The 17,846-nt window shown below is 37.2% G+C and overlaps 1 protein-coding gene across 1 annotated transcript in view; it reads right to left on the bottom strand.

Annotated features, from left to right (window-relative positions):
* LOC139131328 (protein furry homolog-like) overlaps positions 1-17,846 on the bottom strand; it is a 105,538-nt gene that overhangs the window by 5,922 nt on the left and 81,770 nt on the right. Inside the window, 15 exon segments of the mRNA XM_070697337.1 lie at positions 115-212; positions 1,342-1,541; positions 4,566-4,676; positions 6,202-6,216; positions 7,233-7,268; positions 8,380-8,430; positions 8,661-8,824; positions 9,116-9,396; positions 9,769-9,932; positions 10,385-10,543; positions 11,003-11,185; positions 14,530-14,829; positions 16,200-16,223; positions 16,681-16,866; positions 17,372-17,512. Of these exon segments, the coding sequence (XP_070553438.1) occupies positions 115-212; positions 1,342-1,541; positions 4,566-4,676; positions 6,202-6,216; positions 7,233-7,268; positions 8,380-8,430; positions 8,661-8,824; positions 9,116-9,396; positions 9,769-9,932; positions 10,385-10,543; positions 11,003-11,185; positions 14,530-14,829; positions 16,200-16,223; positions 16,681-16,866; positions 17,372-17,512 (2,113 nt within the window).

The following is a 17,846-nucleotide window of genomic DNA, read 5'->3' on the forward strand; positions in this document are numbered from 1 at the left end:
GGAAATGTGGACACAGTAATATGGTTTGGTATACGATTACAGCATGTGTCTGTGCTCATATGTAAACGTATGTAAGAATAATTATAAGAAATGATTTCTCAAAGATAAACTTACCGGTCTTGTTGTCAACCAAATTCTGACAGTAAATATTCAGCAGGACATTTAAGTCATCTTCTTCATTGCTACCAAAGACATCTCTGGGCCACACACCCCTGTTGGTAAAATCATACCAATGTTCATTTATCAAACATGATTGATGATGTATAAGGTACACTAACTGATGGCAGTGTTTATCCTTCTTAAAGAAAAATATCCTTTCACTGGCTACCGAACCTGTTCATCGATAATTGATCTGAATCAACATGCATTAATTTATGCCTGAACCCGCTTTTCCTGTAAACGTTGGTACAACCCATTACGCAAAAGAATCGCTACGCCCCCTTCTCTTTTCCAAGGTAGCGTTGGACTCATCAATAGGGATATTTGAATGAGAATTCAGGCACATCATTGATGATCCTGTTGCTTGACCAATCTGACTCTAGAGGTGTTGCATGGGTTGATATGGGAAGGGTTGCAGGTCAACACAAAGGTTGGGTAAACACAGTATACATGTAAAAGATTACTCAGTATTTTAGTTCTAGGACATTCACTCACATTGCATATTTTCCTTAAGGTAGATCGCGCCTCGGGGAGAGACATTCGGACTCTCAAACTTTTACAATTCTCTTCTGATATACCACTTGTAGGGATTCATTTTAAAGCTCTAAGTGTAAGGAAACTTTTTTACCGGCTTAGTTTTTTGAAATTTGAAAATTTTTCTTTTTCTCCATAGATGGTGGCCATTTTGAATTTTAAATATCGGTAAATCTTGAGTAATTTGTTTCCCTAGTACCAAAATTTGCACGGTGACCCCCGATTTATATTCTTGATTTTGAAAAAGAATGGTTGAAAGATTCCTTAAGGAAAGTTTGAGCAAAAGTTTAAGTCTTTCACTTTCGAGGCGCATGCTACCTTAAGCCTGGCCCAATGTCTGACTGGTATACATCCTGCGGGTTACTGTCCTCATACTGTGTGAGGAGCTGAGTTAGCAAATGACCACCAAACAAGAACTACCCCTGGACAGTTGAGGTACGATGTGATATGTGCCCCGAAATTTGAATCTGAATGTCTGTAACACCCAACCCCCCAGTACTTTCTACCGTAAACCTAACCCTTACACTACCAGGTGGTCTGGAAGTGTTCCAGTGGTATATGTCCAGGGGTTACCCATCTTGATACAAGTATTCTAGATCCCAACCTCATACCAAAGTTTCACAAACTGTGAGTTTTGAGCATAATTACCTGAAATGCCGCACAAACTTGATGGCCTGAGTGTACTGTTTGTTAGCAATACACTCTGAGAGGAACTGTCTGGCCTTGACAGTAGACTGTGGAGTTTCATCATCGCGGACAATAAGTGGTATTTTGCCGTTGTCAATCTCATTCATGGCCTGCTTCAGTTCCTGTCTGACTGCAGTTACCTCCTTAGAATAGTCAGTTATCTGAAGAGGCAAAAAATGTTATGTTTTTAACATGTGAGTATATGATTGTATGTATGGCCTACACAGGAAACATTTACCGTTCTACTCAAAGATTGCTCATTTCAAGTAAGACACTACAGCTATGACTACATTAGCTACTGCATGTAAAAATTTGTAATGAAATAAAAATAGTAAGTGATTTTATTAAAATAACTGTATTTCATACTGAGTAATTAACCTGCAACTGTGTCATTTGTTGACAGGGAAAGTACAGGAATTCGATGCCAGTGACGGTATGATATCAATGCACCACTCATGAGAATTTGAAATAGGTAAACATAAAAGGTTGAAAGACAGCATGTTTGGTGATTTTTTTCTATTGAGAAACATCTCCAACAAGTCATCGTTGATGACACAGTCCCCACTTGTTAATGGGTACTTTGATTACATGTCCTCAGAGAGGATAGAGTCCTCTTCATTAATTAGGTTTGTGATAAAAAATATTTTGATAGAGATGGCGCTCAATGGCCAAGAATGAGTTCCATGGTGATGAAAACATAAAACCAATGTAGGCAACCATCCTAAAGTCCATAAAATGAGTCAACTAGGAATTAATCAACAGGATGTTGCAAAACATTTTTGCATACAATCCTAACACTTAACAGATTATCACTGGTACCATATTTCATAAAGTTTGATGCAGTATTTACAAAACTATGAGATCAACATCTGTATCAAGTGTCATCAAATTTGACGTTGTATTAATTTGTGGCTATATCACTCTAATTAGGTAAGTCCATTACTTATGCAATTACAAATTAATTAAAATGACACTGATAAATGTCTTTTTCAATGTTAAAGCAATGTGAGCTTAACATCTGCACAAAGTTTCATGAATTTGATGTAGTATTTCTTGACATATTAGCCTACTTACGAAACTTCAATAATTGACATGTTACTGCTACATGACGTGAAACAAATTGACGAGCATATGTATGAAATAGGTCGATGTCCTTGTACCAACTTTGAATGATACTGGTGGAAATATGTCTGAGTTACGGCTCTGTACATTAGAAAACTGTAACAAAATCACCACCATGCAGCGATATTTGATCTTACTGTTTAAAAAATCAACAAGTATATATGTATGACATAATCAATGTTCATGTACCAACTTTGGATAAGATCAGTTGAGACTTGCCAGAGTTATGGCTCTCGACATGAAACAACCATAACAAAATTGCTACCATGTGGCCATATTGGACCATCTCGTGAAACCAATCACATACATACAGATAAATAAATCAATGTCCTTGTACCAACTTTGAATAAATTCACTTGATACATGTCTGAGTTATGGTTCCAGACATGAAAAAATCGGGAAAAAATGGCCACAAGGCGGCCATATTGGATTGTATCACAAAACAAATCAATGTGCATATGCATGACATAAGTCAATGTCCTTGTACAAAGTTTGCATAAAATTGGTGAATAAAATCAGTTGAGACGTGCTCAAGTTTTGGCTAAGGACATGAAATAATTGTAATGAAATGGCTGCCATGCAGCCATATTGGATCATATCATAAAACAAATTGACCTACATATGTATGACATAGGTTAATGTCCTTGTACCAACTTTGAATAAAATCGGTTGAGATATGCCTGAGTATAATGGTTCTGTACATGAAAAAATCGTAACAAAATGGCCGAATGGCAGCCATATTGGATCGTATCACATAACAAATTGACATGCATATGTATGACATTAGTCAATCTCCTTGTACCAACTTTGAATAAATTAGCTTAATACATGTGTGAGTATTATGGCTCTGTACATGAAAGCATCGTAATAAAATGGCTGCCTAGCGGCCATATTGGATCGTATCACAAAACAAATCGACAAACATATGTATGACATAGGTCAATGTCCTTGTACCAACTTTGAATAAAATCGGTTGAAACATGCCTGAGTTATGGCTCTGTACATGAAAAAATTGTAATAAAATGGCCGCCTGGCAGCCATATTGGATCGTATCACAAAACAAATCAACGTGCATATCTATGACATTGGTCAATGTCCTTGTACCAACTTTGAATAAAATTGGTTGAAACATGTCTGAGTTATGGCTCTGTACATGAAAAAATTGTAATAAAATGGCCGACTGGCGGCCATATTGGCTCCTATCACAAAACAAATTGACATGCATATCTATGACATTGGTCAATGTCCTTGTACCAACTTTGAATAAAATCGGTTGAAACATGTCTGAGTTATGGCTCTGTACATGAAAAAATTGTAATAAAATGGCCGCCTGGCGGCCATATTGGATCATATTACAAAACAAATCGACATGCATATCTATGACATTGGTCAATGTCCTTGTACCAACTTTGAATAAAATCAGTTGAAACATGTCTGAGTTATGGCTCTGTACATGAAAAAATCGTAATAAAATGGCCGCCTGGCGGCCATATTGGATCGCATCACAAAACAAATCGACGTGCATCTGTATGACATATGAAGTAATCCTTGTACCAAGTTTGAATGAAATCACTCCCTGCATCTCTGAGATATCTGCGTGAACGGACGGACGCACGCACGCACGGACGCACGCACGCACGCACGCACGGACGCACGCACGGACATGACCAAACCTATAAGTCCCCCCGGACGGTGTCCGTGGGGACTAATAAAATCCTGAATTCAAGTGATGTTGCACATCTACAATGTGAGTATCGTAGTTAGTTCATCAGCGTACATTTTTGTAGGTATCAGAAATTATATCTGATCTGTATGTACGCCAGGTTTGAAAATTTTGTCTTGTCCAGTTCATTTGCAAACATTTTGGTAGATATTAGAGATCATATCACTGATTTCCTTTTCTGTTCTGTATGTCAGCAGGGGTTGTGTAGTCGGCCGGCCACTCTTTTTTTAATGTGTGTAGAGGATCTGACGCATTTTGCTGAATGATGTGTTCCTTTCATAAAGGCTGTGTTCCTTTCATAAAGGCTGGCAGCAAAAGAACAGTACCATCGGCTCATTACCTGTTGGTTCTTGCTGGCAGTGTTTAGCAGATTGATAAGTTTGGAATAGCTTTCAAACAGCATCAACAACTGAAAGTGTAACTTGTACAGACATCTGCATAGCTCGGTTTGCTACAAGGTACAGAAAAAAATACAATCTGGTCAATAAAACCAAGTTACAAATGGAGAGGTCAAAGGTTGTCCTCAATGAAGAGAATAAATGCTGTTTATACCTGAAGTCAATATTCACAAAATCAATGGTTGAAGCCCTTGAAAAAGTTAATTATAGACAATAATGGATCTCCTATATTGGTTTACACATACTTTGTGACCAAGGTCTGAATTTCAAATTTCTTTGCAACATAGTTTCAAAACTAATCTTAGCCACCAGGGAGGAATTTGGCATGCTTCCATTCATTATCCCGTTTTACAATTACAACTGAACTACTTCCATCAAATGAACACCAATACCACAATAAAATAATTCAATTATTTTCACACTAGAAATCCACCATCAGATGTCCTCGAAAATAAAAAAAAACACTTTTACAAACTTTTTTGAACTTAAGCAATGCTAAAAGCTAGGTTTAATGCTGGGGTAAGGTTGCCTATTTGGGCAGTGGGTGATGTCTAAGTTGATTTGCCGTCTGTGTGATGTCGTGTACTGTCCTGCTAAAACACTGCACATAGCATGCACGACAGGGCATTGGTAGGCCACAACACACCAAAGCAACAGCAGAAGTCAAGCGTGGATTCTTAAGTTCTAGCTACAAAACATTTCCCCTTGCTTATGAAAACTGCCAAGATCAAAATCCCTTACAAATTAACCCACAAATGACAAAAAAAATTTCACAATATTAGCTGCTTACAACACACTACCAATGTCGATAGGATGAGATGATAAGGTGGTTTCTTTAATGCACACTACTAGAGTTTCGGTTATGAGTTTACAATGGCAGCTGATGGAAGTTTATGCTGCAAAACTGGAAGCCAAAGCAATACTTATAGAAAACTAAAGTTTGACACAGTTTCCATCATAAACCACTCCTTTATCAAACTTGCTGTTTGCAGTATGGTATTTTTGACTCATCGCAGTGTGAAATATAAGCAAACCGACATATATCAATTTTGACTATCAAGATGCAAAAGTTCTGATCTTTCTGTGCCATAATGTATGTATATATGTATTACAATGTTTCTTACATAATTCAACAATTATTTCAACTGATTGACAAGATTAACTTAAACTGCCATTTGTGGACTCTGTGTCAAAGATATGCTTACAGTAGACTGAAAGATCTGTCGCCTGGGGGCGCTCTCTACGCTCCCCTCCTCTTGGAGCGTAGAGAGCGCCCTCAAGCGATGGATCTTCCAGTCTATGCTTACAGCTGCTGACAATGATGGTATATTTCGTGTATTGTTTGGCGCAAGAAAACCAAAAGGACATTATGAAACATAGCTGGTCATAATGCTCTGCTCAGCATGATGATGGCATGATATTGCAATAGAGCAGCATTTTTCCAGCAAAGGCAGACACAGAAAGCAATAGAAAGCCATGAGCAGCACAGCCAATAATGTGATAAAACACATGAGTTGAGAGCGAAACTAGAAAGTGGCAGGAGTTACTGGAGAACTCGGAAAAAGGAGATGTACTTACAACATAGATCTCATCCTGAATGACAGGGTGGCATTAGTTGAAGGAAGAGAGAAGAAAGAAGTGACAATGGAAGGAGATTAGTGGACACCAAAACAGGAAGAAAACATGGAGAAGAAAGAGAGAGTGGTGGTAAGTATGCCACGTTATAATGTTTTGTGTGAGTTAGAGTCAGTGATGTAAAGGATACTAAAATGAACAGGTCTGGTGGTGTATGGGGTTATCTTCCACAACAAACACAAACTTTTTTATGAGTTTGTTGATAATTTGATAAATTCAACATAAAAGTACTTCACTCTTCTGTATTTTGATTTAAATTTCGTGTGGTCGATGGTTTGGTTCAAAGTCTGCTTAACTTTTTCAGAAACCCTGCATCGGTGATTAATTTGCTATGATTAACGTGCCTTCATTAATGTAGTAAACAGTTTCACTGGGTATATAGTTTGGTTTAAAATTTTGCTAAACTGTGGTTTACATGCTCATAGAGTTCTATTTTATGTATCATGTTGTGGTTGACTGGGTTCATATCTTACTTCTATGAAACAATATTAAAGCATGAATAATCTGAAGCCGAACATATACACCGACTTATTCAAACTAGATTGGAATTTTGGATATCGTTCCTCTCTGCTCTCTATTTTGCATGAAATGATTTTTTCTTTAAAACTAAAAATTAACAAATCAATTTCATTCATTCAAAATAACAAAATGTCCTAGCTCTATTTTTGTGATTATCTTTATTCAAAACAAAAATTCTCAAAACAGATTTCTTTAGGTCTTATAATGGAAGACACCAAACTGTCCATTTCCAGAACTGGATGTTGGATACCATCAAAACAAGAGCAATAAAATGTAGTAGAGAAAGTCTGAACTGAAACAAACAGTGTAATCAATAAGAAAAAACAAAAACTGAAAAAATAGTAGAAAACACAGAAACACCCAAGACAAGTGACACTACAATAAAACATGAAATGTGAGAAAATAAGGAGATGGGGAGAGAGAGAATGAATTTTTTTTAAAGAAGCGGAGTGTACCTGCTCTTCTGCATTGCGATTATCCAATACTTCACCCTGGAAAAAGCAGAAATATGGCAAAATGTGGCATGATAAGGCTTAAGGGATTACTTATGATGGCTTTTTTTATTTTTTGCACCATGGACTGCTAAGGAAAAAACCTGGATAACAGTTTTTTTTTGATGTTTGGAATGTCCACATGGGATGAAAGATTTCTTTGAAAGATGGCGACAGATATGCATAGGTTGATAGAGCAACACCTTATGTACAAGCGCAAGCGGAATGTGGAAATATTTTGTGAAAATAAAAATTCTTTATTTGATGGAAAACTTTCACTTATAAGTCACCTTATTAGGATGGGTGTCTTAAACAGGATACACACATATTGTGACACACATATAAACAAAGGAAAACACAGTGCTTTTGCCTTGAAAAAACAATCACAGCAAAAAAAACAAACACTCTTGAGGCAATACATGCATAAATTAAAGGTGCGTTATGATTCAAACAGAATATTTGGCCTTGTGTTTGGTACACATGTTAAAAGAAATAAAATCTGACATGCGAAGTTTTAATAAATTCATTGACAAACGGATTTTGCTATCTGAGAACAAATGAAAAGGTTCTAGAATTCAAAAGCTTCATACAGCTCTCAGCATGTCATTTAAAGAACTGATGCTTCCATTGTGAAGTGACAGTGATTGGTGTACAAGTTTGTCTATTCTGCATTCTTCATATTATCGACCAATATACAGGCAGCTTTACTGCTTGCTACATTTCATCAGGTTCATTCAGAGAAGCCAACACTAAATTTATTCACAGCAAAGCAGTGCTCTGGTTGGACAGTTTCATTTTCTGTTCATGTACGCCTATTTACACAGCATACGTTTTGAGGATACATTTGTCAAACTAAAGCTGAAATAAAAACCATCAATGTCACCTGAATTTCCACAAATACATATTACACTAAAAAAGCGTTTGCTTTATATATAGTGACACAACACTCAAACAACAACTTGCTTGCAGCAATCTACACATAATCCAAGATACAAGTTCAAAATTTGAGAAATTCCAGATACTCTTCCTTCTGTCTTTATGAGAAAGAAGAACAGGAAGAACGGCAGTAATTCCACCAACATTTATAAGTTTCAGAGCTTGTATCACTTACCGGTGATGCTAAGGTCTGCATTTTAAGTGATGATTTGATGTTGTCCAAACACTGGAAAAAACAAGCAAAAGAATGTCATATCAATTCATATTATGTGTGAAATACCCCTCCAATCTCCTGAAATATTTTAGAAATTTACTGATCTAGTTACAAACAAATCCAACAGAAAAATAAGCAAATAATACAGAATTAGGTGCGATAAGTTTCAATTGTGTACATCTCTGGTATTCATATGAATTTTTAAATGTCTAGTGGACAGATAATATAGCAAAGACTCTCACCTCCACAGTGGTGTCTCTTTTACTGATGTAGGTGTCATAATGTTCTTGTATTTCCAGCACAACAAACTTGTGTCTCTCTAGAAGCTTGCAAGACAGCATGGTTTCCGTGTCAGTGTACACGTGTGGACACTCAGCCTGGGTCAACAACAGCTCCAACATATTCAGTGACAAAAATTAAGGAAAGAACTACAAATCTGGGTGTAAAAGTCACTTTAAAACAATAAGAAAGTTTCAATTTTTTTTCTCAAAATTTTGGCAAAAATCTGAGAAAAATTGACTGGGGTTTATTTTATAAAGGGGACAAAAATACACTTTAGCGCTCAAAGGGTTAAACATGACATCACAGTATTGCTTCAAACAAGTAGGCAGAATATCACTCATACTCATCTAGTATAAGGGTCAGGAAGATTCATCGTGTGGATATAAAATTGAAATCAAGTGTCATGAAAGGATATGAAACTGGGTGGCTATACCACTCAGCCTATCGCTGAGATAGGTGCATGACTCCCTAGTCAGGTTACAAAATCTCCTCCTGGTGACCTTGTAGAGTTTTGCAAAGATGTGGAAAGTGTTCACAGCACAAGTGGCGTTGGAGTCTGACATCACGCTGTTGACGTGGTAACGCCAGACTTCCTCCACTTCATCCATTGGGATGTTGAGGAGGGCAGTGTTGGTTGCACCGATGTTAGGAGAGCAGGAAGGACTGATATCAGTTATGTCAGTGTCACTGCAGAGGCTGTCAAAAATAAAGACAAAGTTAGGGAGTCACTGTAAAGGTGCTCTACACCAAAGAGAACTTAGGGAGTCAATGACAATGTCAGGTCACTGCCCAAACTCTGATGAAAATTCATGAAAAGCTTGTAGAATCGAAATTACTGATTGTGCAGGGGGCTTTAGGGTACATCTAAGGAAGCTTGGGAGTCAGTTATTTAGTTAACAAAATGAAATGAGAAGTTCACCAGGATTATACAATTATGTGTGCTATTAACCCTCATTAAACTTCATCCTTGTCTATCACCAGTATTATAATCTCAGTTCTAGTTTGGATGCAAAGATTAGCTCTAAGTGAGACTGTCTCTATATGTCTCTATATGTTGTGATGTGTTACCTTGAAGTTGAAAATGCTGGGCTGGCTCTTGAGTCCATTGGATGCATCCCCAGTGGGAAGAAATGGGTGTCTTTGGGTGAGGAACCATAGATGCCTCCAACAGCTGTCTGGATTTCAGCATTGGGACCATGCAGTGTCTCATCCACGGGAGAGATACTCCTCATCTGTGACACAGAAGAGAAGTGTGTAACCTGTTAATCTCACACCAACATGCAACCATCCAGTGCCATTGTAATGTATTTCTGCATTAGCAGAGTACAGCAACTCCACAAGAATACTTGTTACATATGTGGAAAGACACAATATCATGAACAGTATATGCTGGTACATGTACATACTCTTTCAACACTAGCATACACTTTATAGAGAAAATTGATGACCTTTAAAAATGAAATCAGTATTTCAACTTTTGATGTGCTGAGGTTGGGTTCACAATTTATTTGCTGGTATTAAACCAGCTGTCTACTGGTAGATGCATTGCATTCAAGTTACAAAATGACAGCAAACTTAACTCTATCGAGCCTTTCTGATGGCAGATGAATCAGCCAGAATACAACAGTTAGGTCTACAGGGATAAATTAACACTAGTTAATATCAATTTTGATAATGAACTTACCTCATCATCTGATGATTCATCTTTGAAATCACCAACTTCCAGACTAGGAGCACTTCCGGATAGGTCCTTGAGATCCTTCAGGTTTCTGCTGCCTCTGTCGTGTCTGTCCAAACTCTCCAGTGATTGTCTGGTCACGGCCCAGTTGAAACCTTCATCATTCTACAGGATGGATGGATCATTTCATTGACGGAGTTAGCTTAAGTTTACGTACAATTACACAAAGAGTACTGATAATTTCAACTATGCAAAGAGTCATTGATTTCCCCTTTGAGTGGTCAATAGAGTAGATATCACATAATATGTCATTTCCACTTATTCCCTCAGATCATGCACATGAAATGCAACCCTTTATTTCTCCCCCCCCCCACCCCACCCCCACCCCCCAAAAAAAATTTTGGGCTGCTGGTACCTTTATCTATAGATTATTGTGAACATTCATAAAATTGTTGATATGATCCACTCAGGATCACGGAAATGTTATCCATTAACTTGTTCACCTCCAGAACTTTGGTTGATTTCCATTGTATTCAATAAGATGGGTAGACCTATGTACTGGCAAATGGGGGTGGAAGGGTGAGTCCATCAGGGTCTTCCACATTTATCACAGTGCGAACTCACCTTTTCTTCCAACTCTGTGTCAAGGAAATCAAAATCTTTGAGAACTCCAAACTGGTCACCTCCTCCGCTGTCATCCAGTTTGCCCTCACCTGACAAACCATCAATGATTGACATGGATTCGGTTGATGAGCATGCGCTCGGATGACGTTCTTGGGCGATGTCACTGGTTGAACTGAAAATAACCTGCAACATCAAAGCAAAGTTTAGCATTTTAGAACAATGTATTCGACACCATCATTTCAAATTGAAAGCTTACTCAACTACAGCCAAGAACCAGACAGAAACAGCATTGATGGCAATGTGGAAGGGCATTTTGTAATATTGTGCCATAGACATTAAACGTAAGTGCCATAGACTTTCATGCAATATAGCCTCCCATGCCAAGAACATTTTGAACCAATAAACTTGACATGTTACACTTCTTTTAGACAGGTACAGTGTGTGTTCCTGTGATGGAAGCCCAGCCAAAACCACTATGATTTCAAAGATCAGGAAATGGAGAAGCTTCGAGAAGTCTTTCCAGTTTGGTTTAGCAATGGGGGGTGGGAAAATGGGCTTAAAATGCACATTTTTGGTTCAAAATGTATTGAAAATGAATAAAAGACTCTAAAAATAGATCTTATAGTCCAAAAACCCGCAAACTTTTACACATTTTAAGGTAGCGGTAAAGGCTAGAGCGTCAGTTATAACTTTAATAAAACTATTAAAACATGAAAGAAGTCAACATTCTCTGTGGAATAAAAAAAACTAGACATTTGGGGTCATAAGCATCGCAGAGTTATAGCCCATTGAAACTTCTGAAAAACTGACCAAATAAGAGGAAGTTGGGGAGTCCTTAGTGTATTAAGTATGGTAGAGGTCCCCTAGCTTTTAAAAAAATGTTTGAAAAGGGAAAGTCATTTTTTACTGTTTTTTAGGAAAGTTTGACAAGGCAGTGCTTGCATTCAGAATGCTGTGACTGCTATTATAAATGCATTTTTAGATTCTTTGAGTGTCAAAGAGGTGTCAAAGTGAGATTAACCAAAAAGACTGCTCTTTGACTTCAAAAGAGGGGTGCAAATATGGCTTGTTTTCAACATTTTGACAGAATAACAGTTTTCCTACATAATTTTATACCAATTTAATCCAACCTTTGAAATGAGATATGGACATGGAATTTTTACAGCCTATTAACAAGGTTACAGATAAGATTTGTACGGCATAATTTTCCTGTATTTGAAGTACTTTTTGAAAAATCACATTTTGAAATTTGAAAGAATTTTTAATAATTTTTTGATATGTAAACCCATGTAAAATCATAAAAACAAATTTTATTTACAAATCCTGCCGTACAAATCTTACAATTAATAGTGTCAACATATTTATAACTAATTTGGTAATATTAATTTATTATTAAATTCAAAGATGTAAAAAAATATGAAAAATTAAATTTTAATATTGATTGGTGTCATATTTCAAAATCATGGCTACAAATATACAATTTTTATATTTTTTTTGAGAAAGTATTAACTAAGGGAGTTATCCTGAAAATTTGAACTAAATATCTTGATTCTAACACTTGAAACTTGACATTAACTCTGAGAAAAGAATTGGTGCAAAATAGCCTTTACGCTACTTAAATGTCATGAAAAGACACATATTTTGGTGAAAATTTTCAGCAGCGGAACTTATCAAATGTAAATAATAAACAAACAAACAATTGTTGATATTTGTCAATAATACAAATACCACATACCCTTCAACACAGCTACACAAAAGCATATAACACAAGTGAAATATAGCTCAAGACACAATTTTAATCAGCAACATGATTGAATTTCGTAAACAACATCTTATATTCATTTGTCGTTTATTTATTTATTTGTTTGTTTGTTTGTTTGTTTGTGTATTTCTTTCTGCATCGAACGGTGAAACCATGTAACCAGGAAAAATCTTTGTTTTTATTTTTTTATTTGGATTCTGATTGCTATCAGATATAATTCAATGTTGTTGTTTGGAATGAATGTTGCCATTAAAGTTAGAGAGGATATTTTGAAAGATTTTGGCATTGCAAGTAAACACAAACAACTAATTTGATTGATATCATGAACAAGCTGCCATCTTACAAGGCAATTCAAATCAGAGCCTGTATTCAGCTACTTTATTAGCTACCCTGTGATTGGCAAACGACGAAAAATTTCACCACAAAAACGCACTACCTGAACTTCTGAGAAAATAAATTTGATTCAAGAACTAAATAAAATAAGTTTGAGGTACAATAAGAACGACATTCGCCTCTGAACGCTTTCGATAACCGTACTGGCCCTGACGTTTGATCGCGACGTCTCCGTAAATCATGACAGTCAATGTGAACACATATGAAAGTTTGATCACGTATTTTGACGAGCACGCAACATAATTCGCCAGTAAATGAACAGAAACCAATAGATATGATATAAATAATTACATATCGGGTATATTTCGACAAAAGAATATGTTATAGACGTAGGAATATGACGCGAGATCAACAGTTCGGAACGTGCCGTGTTGTACGTTTTGTACACACAAACCCGGCCATCTTGGCCGTCTCGATACACGGTGAAGAATGCCGCGATACCAAAGTTTACTTGACATAAACAGACCTGATCGCTCCAAAATCACATATTAAATTAAGATTTCGTGAAAATCCTTTCAAATTTCTTCATCATTAGTGTTTTCGGCCTAGAAAACCGAACTGACATACTCAAACTTGAGCTTTCAGAGAGGCTGGTCAATGCGATGCTCCGTGGTGACGCCATTCAAGCCGCTGTTCAACTTCAAAATCACGTTCGGCCGATCAAAAAAAGTCTTCATTTTCTCAGAGATTATCCTCAAAAAATACCAAAATATGTCATTTCTATAAAGAAATGGCCAATAACTTGTCACAAAACGATCGTCTTTAGGATGTACAGCAGGAAAAGCGTTCAGAATGTCTCTCACTTCGGCGAAGTCAGCGACCAGATCTGATTAGATATTCACGGTAAAAATAGTCGACCCGATTTCCTCGAAAGGTCGCTCAAATTACTGGAAATTGCTGTAGCTACATCAGATGATGTCATTATTTTAGTCCTTATATGGACCTGAAGTGGGTTCAAAGGGTAAGGAATGGATTTATTTGTCAGGTGACCTGTTAAACGCGGGAAATCAAGTTCCAAACTTTGCCTGAGCGAACCTCAGGCCGTGTACGGATATATCCGTGCATGGCGCTGAGCGTGAGTTGGGCGTTGTACGGATATATACGGGCATGGCGTTTTAAGGGTTAAACGTAAGTGCAATGTACTTTTCATTATTAATTCATTGCTCTGTCTCTAAAATCATGATGTCTTCCACCCTCAGATTATAATAAAGAGAATCTGCACATAACTACAACAATCAATCTCACAGATTTTCAAATGTTCATGATCAAGGGTATTTCTTGCAGTACTTCCTGCATTTGATAGAAACCATATTGATGGCGAGGAAGTCACAACCTTTGACCTTAACCTTTGACCCCAGACTATGTCACTCACCGAGGGGCTGCGTGGGAGTCCCACATCCTGGCCTAGTACATTCAGCACACTGACTAGGTGTTCTCTGGTTCGTCTCTGTGACAGCTGTGGTTTCCTCCAACACGATGACACAACATTCTGATTGACGGTACAGCTCATGGTGGCTGCTGCCTGCGAGGGCAGGGAGGACACGACGGAGAGAGGGATGTCTGTGGCCAACGTGACCATGCTTTCTGTGTCACTGCTGCTGGTGGCCGACTCATCGCTGAGCGTGGTGGACATGGTCATTATGGATGGGAACTTGTGGGTTAGAAGTGGAGTCTGTAAATCGAGAAATTGACACCAGTGAGTGTTCATTGCTTACACAAAGTTTACACAATTTCAATACCTGTACCAAAACCCCTATGAAATCTACAACTAACAAACATTAAAATATCAACAGTTGGAAAGCCATGGAAAATATGTACAAGTAATATCACCAAATCAAATTTGTCAGAAAAAATATCATGGTATTAGATTAAGATGTGGAATAGCATCTACATGTGTGAAAGGATTGAATAATATTGTAATGTATTACGGGGATGGGGGAATCATCTGACATTGTTAATTATGGATCATGGTAAGCAATATTTGACGGGAAATGTAAACAGCTGAATAATTAGCCTAGTCTAAATAGTGCCCTGCTTACTGAAGCATATGATTACATTGATGAATTTATGACAATGTCTCTGTTGCGAATACAGAAGATAGAGAAACAACTTTTCTGTTAGAAGCTTAATTACCGAGTAATACAGAACCTTCTAAGATTTTTTCTCTATGAGTTGGATAATACGTCTACAAAACCTATACTGTAATACTGAAAAAATTGCAAGTTTCACTGCATGCGTCCTTCACCCTTACACCGCAAAGTTTGTCACTACCCTACTGTTTTCATAGCAAAGCTTGAAATCTACAGCGGGATATGAGCGCTCGGTACTAGAAATTTTAGTTTACGCACAAGGTTATTTACCATGGCATACATGAAATTGCATATCAGTAGCTGCCCTATGGGAGCCTTTGGAGGGGAAAAAAACCAGCATTTCAATGGTATGCACAGAATAAAGCGACAGATTAGATGAAAATGCTGAAACCTATTCCCTGCGTCGAACCCTTGCCTACTTTCAGCACACAGTCAAATGCTGCGGCAATTGTTATGGAAAGCATACATCATGTCCCAGTAGCTGTAACTCCGTCTGTTTCAATATTTTTTTGTTTCCACTCTGCATGACTTGTTTAATTTTGTCAATGGATTTTATACATCAAAAGATAATTCTTCACACTCAACCAACATACATTATAGTATGTGAACTGAGAAATGGTCATCTGCAGGTCATCTTGTGATGTTGTCAAACCATAATCAGATTTGGAATTTAGAGCGTTTCACTGGCGTAAATATTCAAGCTATAGTTTTAGTACAGTCTGGGCAGTATGACAACACCTAGGATCGATAAAAGTCAAAAATACTGAAAAGACCAAAATGAGTTTCAGCTATTGGTTCTGTAGTGCCGGGCAGGTTTCTCTACATTAAGCAACACTTGTCGAATAAAAGCTTCCCGATCCAAAGCGGCATTTAGCAGTTAGCAAAGCAAGTACGCCCCTTTAAAATCCTATAGAAAACTAGGAATGATTAAGTGTTATTGACTGGAACTCACTCTCTTCAACTCTCGGAGTGCAGCCTTGTTACAGACAGATACAGTCGTTGCCATGAAAATTGATAATGTTAGTATTAAATTAGAATCAGATTATGCACAATAGAGTTCACCCTACACCACGCCAAAGCAAACCCCCTCAATTACTTCTCAATGTACTTTACATTTTGATACTGTTCTAAAAAATACCAAATACAGACCCTTCTATATGAATCAACATGAAAATGTCCATTTAATGTCTGAAATAAAAATTCTATGACCCACTTCTTTTCTAATGTCTTTTTCAAATTTTTCCTTCTTATCTTAATTTTGTCTTTTTTTAAATTTTTCCTTCTTATGTCAATTTTGTTATGTTCGTCCTGATCTTTTACATACATAACCGTCAACAGCCATGCAAAATGTCATAATTGACAAATATCAATGATTTCACAAACTACAGACACAACGTCACCATTAAAAAGAGGTGAAAGGTCATATAACTCACCCTGGAAAGGTCAAAGGTGAATTCCAGGGTTCTTCCCGGTAAATCTTTCTTTCTCTTTGGTTCAATCTCCCCAAACAGGAAACCATCGTGAGGGTCTTTTTCATTGTTGACTGGGGGAGTTACAATCTTGGAGGAACCTTTGACGGCCAACTGCAGGATATCAAGAGCCTTCTGCCAGTGATTTCCCTGTTATGACGAACATAAACAAGATTGAACTTTAATAATCAGAGTGTGTGACTCTAAGGACCTTTCTGGGTATGGAAAAGAATACTGATTATTTTCAAATCTCAAGTGAAATGACTATTTGTCATATGCAATTATGTTGAAACACGAGACTGAACAAAACATGACAAAACTGATAATGTTATTATAAGTTTATCTTTCACTCCAAGATTCTTCCCTGCAAAGCAGTTTCTTCTAGCTTGCAGGTATAAATAGAGTAAGGAACTAACTTGTGTTTTACTGTAATAAGAGAAGAACTGGGTGGTATTGAGAAAGGAGAATCAAGGACTGGAGCCTGTCATCAGGTGGAGGGACATTTTCAAATACAGTCATGTTCAAAAAACAATGAAATTTACAGATTAATTTTTCAATTGCATTTTTTGACAATTGTATGGCTACAGTTGACAGATCTCAAATATTATCGTACAACACTAAGTGGAAACGGAGTGACGACATTTTTGCTACTCACCTGCACATATTTTGTGATAACACGGAGCAGGTCCCCATTCACCTGTTGCATAGGTGCTGCCATTAAGTCAACATTGGATATGATGTCTTTGATAATCTGTAGTACTGCATGTTGGTGAGAGATGGGTCCTTTCTCCAGTACCTATGCAATGACAAAAACAGTCGACATATGAAAACAAAAGGTCACAACTAAATTAGTAAACAGGATTGGTTCACTCAAACGCCAATGAAACTTTTATAACCGTTGGAGTATTTTTCAGCAAACTTGCAGAAATATTTGAGGTTCAATATTTTCCATGGGTGATTGCATGTTCACAACATTCTTTAGGGTTCCTGATATTCCAAGGGTATTTTCATGATGACTGACTTGCCACAATAGAACTAGTCCTTTCAAAAAACTGCTGACGGATTTTATTCCAGTTTACTGTGAATTTTATTTTTGCAAAGGACTTTTTAGGACAATTCCGAAATTTCAA

Source organism: Ptychodera flava, chromosome 4 (assembly GCF_041260155.1).
Source record: "Ptychodera flava strain L36383 chromosome 4, AS_Pfla_20210202, whole genome shotgun sequence".
Classification (NCBI taxonomy): Eukaryota; Metazoa; Hemichordata; class Enteropneusta; family Ptychoderidae; genus Ptychodera; species Ptychodera flava.